This window comes from Echinops telfairi, unplaced genomic scaffold (assembly GCF_000313985.2).
Source record: "Echinops telfairi isolate 266 unplaced genomic scaffold, ASM31398v2 ScPeMD7_60;HRSCAF=208, whole genome shotgun sequence".
Lineage (NCBI taxonomy): Eukaryota > Metazoa > Chordata > Mammalia > Afrosoricida > Tenrecidae > Echinops > Echinops telfairi.
In genome coordinates, this window is record NW_022103958.1 from 39,143,094 (window position 1) to 39,149,282 (window position 6,189).

The window sequence follows — 6,189 nt, forward strand, 5'->3', positions numbered from 1 at the left end:
GAAGGAGCGGATCTACTCTGTACACGAGGCTGCAGTCACAGCCTCGAAGGAGCGGATCTACTCTGTACGCGAGGCTGCCGAGAACTGACCCGATGGCAACCGACAAGTACATCCACAGCTGCCCTTTGGTGCCCTGATGTCTATTCAGAAAAGTGAATGAAATGTTTTAACTGTCTACCATTTATTAAGCAAAACTGTTTGGATGTTTTTGCACAAATATTTCACCTTTTCCAGTTTGCAAAAGGGCCTCTCAAAGAAACGATTGACTCCTTTCTTGATTTGTCTCCTACTCACAGACAGAGAGAATGCCTTCGGGGGATCTGATTGATTGGGATGAAAGAGAAGAAGAGGGGCCACCCTTTATGACGAACAAAGCCTCGCCAGATGCCTGATGAGCTGGGGCACCTCCAGGTAGCTGCAACAGGGAAGGTTCTAGAAGCAGCACCAGAAATTCCCACAGGCCGTCTCCCTGCACTGTGGCCTATTTGTTTTACAGGCTTCAGGATGATTTGCTGATGTCAGCAGCTGCCAGAGTTGAAAAATAATCATAGTGAAAACTGCCCTTTTTGGTCAGGTGGTCTTGTTTTTGCCCACTTCTGACTTTCCCCAACTCCTGTGTTCTCTTTGGACCTCATAAACCCCCAAGAGCCACCTCCCCTGCCACCCCAGGGGGCAGGAGGTGCGCTGCACAGTGATTTAAAAACCACCAGGTCAGCCCATTGCCAGCATAAACCATGCAGTCACATAGCACTTGTCACACGCTAATAAGGATTTTACCTCCGCCTCAAAATGCAAGCTTTCATTAAGCTTTGTGCTTATGGGATCCAATGGTTGTCAGGGACAGGGGACTTCGTTTGGTCTCTTCATTTTATTCATGCATAGAAGACCAAATACATAGATGCTTTCTGCATCAGACTAAAGGGAAAAACCGTAATTATGCCAGCAAATGTCTTCTAAAAACATCAATTAAGAAAACCGGCCTTTGAATTCCCATTTCACTGGGAAACCTGGAAACAGTCACGCTGGGGGCAGTCGTGTGCTGGGGGGCGGGGCTGTCTTTTGTCAAGGCCGTCCAAATAAATGGTGGTTTGAGGAGGGCAGGTGGGCTCCCACTGGCAAAAGGCAGACAGAGAGGCTCCGCCAGAAAAGACGGTTCTCCACAAAGCAAGATCTACAGAGTTATCTTCACATTGTAGAGCAGAAACTGGAGCCCAGCCCTTAACAGTTAGGCCGATACCAGACTTCTGCACCCGGCTGGCACCACACACACCCCATTGTTAAAACCACCTAAGGACAGATTAGGGCCACATTCCTCAGAAGCACAGCGCCCTGGAGGGAGCTCCAGCAGGCTCCTTCCACGGGGCAACAGCTAACTACAACTGATAAGTTCTCATTGAAATACCAGGACGATTGCTCTGAGCTCCCACCGGGGCGGTCTGCAGCTAATGAGAAGGTGTTGCGCTGGCCTCTCCCGGCTGGTGGCTAGGCTTGAGCCAGCCGAGAGACAGTCAACTCATTAGCTGCTTTTATATGCTTTTATGGATGGCTCTGTGCAATTGTTAATCAAATGAGTCGCCTAAGGTGTACTACTCCGCCACTGTACTCCTCTTCCTCTTTTCCAGGCCTTATCTGGTAAGCATTGGTATTTACACTCTCTTGATTTCCATTTGAACAAGTCGCTGAGAGCTAGACTCTGGTTTGGGTAAAATCAGTTGAGGTCATGGTTGTTTTTATTCATAGCGCTCCACTCAAAAACTGAACACTCACTCACAAAGAGCTTTGCTTTCAGGCCCTACTGTTAGAGTACCCACTGGGAAGCAAACGCAGTTGTGCTTAGGGTCAATTCTGCAAAGTTCCCTTCCTTTTTCCTAAAGGAACTGCCACGGAGCCGACGAAAGCAGCGAGATGAATTAAAGTGCAACACACCTGCCCTTCCAGGATCAAATCCCACGGGCCCAGGTTACATTTTAGCCAGGGATTGTGTTTGCCAGGATTTGATATAGCTCACCAGGGGCTATGTTTGACCTTTGCCAAAATAAAAGCTAATTTGGGGGAATATGTCCCGTTTTAAGAACCACAATATCTACTGAGAAATACAGGGTTACGAGTCGCTGTGGTTCAGCCTTTGAAAGAATATAAAAGGGAAACGATGGGTAATTCCCGAATCAGCAGAAATGTAAACAGCCTATAGTTTTATCAAAGACTCGAGGAAGGCTGAGACCAACCCCAGTGCGTCCTCTTTCGCTAGTTTTAACACGTTTACAGTCACAATTAACATTCAAGGAATTTCCTTTTCGTCCAAGAATTTCTTTTAAAAGCGCTTTATGCCACAAACTAACGCTCCAGTTGCCATCAGTCCTTCCCATACGGAAAAGAGGCGAAATCTCCTTAATACTTTCTCTCTGGTTTTGGAAATGGGCTTGGACCACGTCAATTTCCCCAGGGGGTTTGTTTTCCATGTACTGAGGGGCGCCGGAGGGGGGAGGGTCTTCCCATAGCTTCCCTCCTTTCTCCCCTTAAAAGCGTTTGGATTGGCCCTCGGGCCTTCTGGGTCCTCTCACTCTACTCCACACTCGCCCGGGTGGGGGGGTGGGTGTGTGAGGGTGCAGACGCTGTCTCACAGCCCTCCTGAGTGCGCTTCTCCTGCGCAAAGGGCACCGCTGCCTGCCAGAGCCCGGGGCCCACCCTAGGCCGGTTTCAAGTCCCTGAGGCGGCCGGGTCGGTGTTTTCTGCAGGGAAGGGAGATGCGTCTCTGTCTCCTACACCAGGGATTCACACACAGGCACGGAATCTGAGTCCTGACTGTGCATCGAACTCAGCCCCGTATCCGAGTCCTCGTCGTTGCCAGGGCAGCTCTTGGCCAGTCCTCGGGCCTGGTCCACCCACACCTCAGCAGAGGCCTGAGGCCGAGGATCCCCGGAAGGTCCCCCCGAATCCGGAGACCCATCGGGCGCCACGGTCAGCTCCAATGTGTGCAAAGTCTGAAGCAGGCCCTGCAGCTCGCGATCCTTGCTGTCCCACTGCTGCTGGCTGTAATCCAAGTCCGACTTGATGGCCTCCAGGTCGGTGTTGAGCCGGAGTCCGATGTAGAGGCTGGTGCTGAGCTGCGTCCTGACCCGCTCCTGCTCCAGCACCAGCTCGCCGTCGGGGCCGCAGTCGGGCTCCGGGGGCTCCTCTTTCGCCGCCAGCTCCTCCTGGCGCCGCCGCATCCACCGCTGGTTCAGCTCCTCCTGCAGCTCGGCCGAGAGGCGCTCGAGCAACTCCTCCTGCTGGGCCCGCTGCTCCTGCAGCTGCAGCAGGTTGTCGCAGCGCCGGGCCAGCTCCTCTAGCGCCGCCGCCTGCGCCTCGCCGTCCGGGGGCGCCGAGGCCTCTGACTCCTTCCCCGCCGCCGCAGCCGCCTCTCCCGGACCGGCCTCGTCGGGCTCGATGCCTGCACCCACCAAGTAAGTGTCCTGCACGTAGTTGACCCCGTGCCGCCGCATGCGGTCCAGGTGCACCTTGGCCTCGTACCGGTCGATCTCGCGGTCCAGCTCCCGGAGCCGCTGCACCTGCTGGCGGATGGTGTGGTCCTGGGACAGCACCAGATGCACCAGCGTCTCCATGCGCTCCACCGACGCGCTCTCGCGGCCCCGCGGCGGCGACGAGCAGGACGAGGCGGTGGAAGAAGTAGACGAACAGGGCGACGGCGGCGGCTGCTGCTGGCGCCGCCGGTTGAGTTTGGCCAGTTTGCGGAAGGCCTTGCGCACCACGCGCCGCTGCTTCTCCTGGGTCATGGCCAGGCCGGGCCGCGCCGGGGCCCCGCGGGCCGAGCAGGCCCGTTCGCGGCTGAGCACCACGCGCGCCTCGGCGCTGCGCGGCCCCGCGTTGGGCAGCGACGCCTCGCTGCGCACCAGCACGAAGCGCACATTCTCCTGTTCGTCGCCCCAGGCGGCCCACAGGCGCAAGATGCGCGTCTTGTTGGGCAGAATGCGCTCGAAGCCGCGCCACTTCTCCACGATGCAGTAGCACTGCGGGGGCCCGCAGAGCACCCCCTGCGGCCCCGCCTCCTCGTCCTCGTCCTCGTCCTCATCCTCATCCGGGGGCTCCCCCGGGCCTGCAGAGTCGCCGGCCACCCCTCGCCGCCGGCCCCGCCACTGTCTCCGGCGCCGGCAGCCGTCCTCCAACAACACCCGCACCACGTCCGAGCAAGTGGTGCGGCGCGAGAGGCCGGACACCAGCTTCTCCTCCTGGCAGATCCACACCGAGATCTTCTTCTCCGAGGGATCCATGCCAGCCCCCGACGCGGGGCCGGGGGTGCTCCAGCCGGGCCCCTCCGGGCGGCCGGGGCAGCCTTGCAGCCCGGGTGAGGAAAGGCGCCCGGCACCCCAAAGCGAGAGCCACAGGCGCTGCGCCTCAGAAGGCAGCCGCCTCTGCTCGGCAGCCCGGACGGCGAGTGCTCCCTCCCGGGCCGCTCGGACTCCAGCCGTTCGGGCTCTGCCCGCGGCACCCGGGGCCTCCGGGTTTTGCTCCTCCCCGTGTGGCTCCCGCCCCCCGCGCCCGGAGCCGCGGCCCGCAGCGCGGGAGGCGCGGCGCCCAGACCCGCCCCTCGCAGCGCCGGGTCCGCCCCGTCGGTCCTGTCCCGCTTGCGTGGATGGATCAGCCTCAACCCACTCGCTCCACTCGTCGCGTCTGCTAGCTCGCTGGACGCACCGTGACTTGCGTGCCTTTGCTGGTGGCCCGAAAGCCGGTTTCTAGCCCTCAAGGTAGGAGTGTTTGGGAGTATCCCTTTCACAGACGAGGAAACTGAGGCACAGGGGCGTAACTTACTGCCACGCTCTACCCTTCGTCAGCTGGGAGCTGTAAGCAAGGTCCAGTTTGGGCCGAAAGCCATAATTGCTTATTTAAAGAAGTAATCTACATGGGGCGGTGCTCTCCCAGGGCAAGTGTAGATATGAAATGGAGGTCTGGATCTAAGGGCACATTCGGGAGCTGCTTCCCAGTTTTTCCGCAGGGGCAAGTCAGTGGGCCCCACAGAACCTCAGATTTCCTCAGCCTTTATGGTGGGCCCTGGAGCCCTGATGGTGTCATGGTTCTGCGTTGGACCACGAACCATAGGTTTGCAGTTGATGAGATGTTCCACTCCGGTAAAGAGTTACAGTCGCAGAAACCCACAGAGGCAGTTCCTTTCTACCCTGCCCTGTAGGGTCGCTGGAGCTGGAATCCACTCGGTGGCAGTGTGTTTGGGGCTTTGGTTTTATGGTAGGGAGACTCCTGGTTCTGTGGCCCACACCACAAACGTAAGTCACCGGCTCTTTTAGGCATCCCACTTCCATAAGGCGAAACTAGGGGCATTACCATGGTGCTTTCTGGCGTTCTCCAGGGTTACCACATCTCACGTAGTCCTGAGAGGTAAAAGCACACATATTTCATGCTCTCAGCGTCCTTCACTTGTTTCAGCCTCAGCTGCAGCCTACTAAATTGATGGAAGGCCCCTGGACGCAAGGCTTGTCCTTGTGTGCCCAGTCTGACAGGGTCACTCCTCTAATGTTATATGGCTCTCCGTTACCCCCGAACAAAGTACGTTTATTCCTTTGATCAGTAAATATTTGTTGAATACCGGCTGGGCTCTAGGTGCTGTGCTGGGAGTTTGGTGATGAACAAAAGTGGTGGCCTGCAAGGAGGTTACAACCTAAGGGAGAGCACAGCTGAGGAAGGTTTATAACAGCACGCCTTATTCTCTGACAAGGAGCCCTGGTGGTGTAGTGCTTACTCATTGGGCTGTGATCCACGTGGTTGGCAGTTTGGAACCACCTGCCACTCTTCTGGAGAAAGACTGGGCTTTCTACTCCCACCAACAGTTACAGTCTCAGAAACCAACCCACAGAGAGCTCATTGACTTGTTGGCAGTGCTGATAAGGGAGAGCTTGAGGTGCCAGGGTGTGCTAGTCTGGGTAGACTAGAGAAACAAATTCATGGACACTCGTGTATAAGAAAGAGTTTTATATAAAAGAGCAATTGTATATTGAGAAAGCATCCCAGCCCAGTCCAGATCAAGTCTATAAGTCTGATATTAGTCCATATGCCTGATACCAATCTATAAATTCCTCTTCAAACTTACACAACACAAACAATGATACCAAATACAGGAAGATCATGCCGAATGCAGCATCCAATGGCAGTGGAAACATCTCAATGCTGGCAGGGGTCTCC

General features: G+C 56.4%; 1 protein-coding gene across 1 annotated transcript; it reads right to left on the bottom strand.

Moving 5' to 3' along the window:
* Positions 1-2,692: 2,692 nt before the first annotated feature.
* On the bottom strand, positions 2,693-4,268 carry RASSF10 (Ras association domain family member 10). Its single transcript, XM_004711549.2, has one exon. It carries the CDS (start codon positions 4,266-4,268, stop codon positions 2,760-2,762), a length of 1,509 nt encoding a protein of 502 aa, XP_004711606.1. The 3' UTR covers positions 2,693-2,759.
* Between the last annotated feature and the right edge of the window lie 1,921 nt (positions 4,269-6,189).

What these genes read in the sequence shown, in the direction of transcription:
- RASSF10 (XM_004711549.2), bottom strand. Translation starts at nt 4,268, where the DNA reads ATGGATCCCTCGGAGAAGAAGATCTCGGTGTGGATCTGCCAGGAGGAG.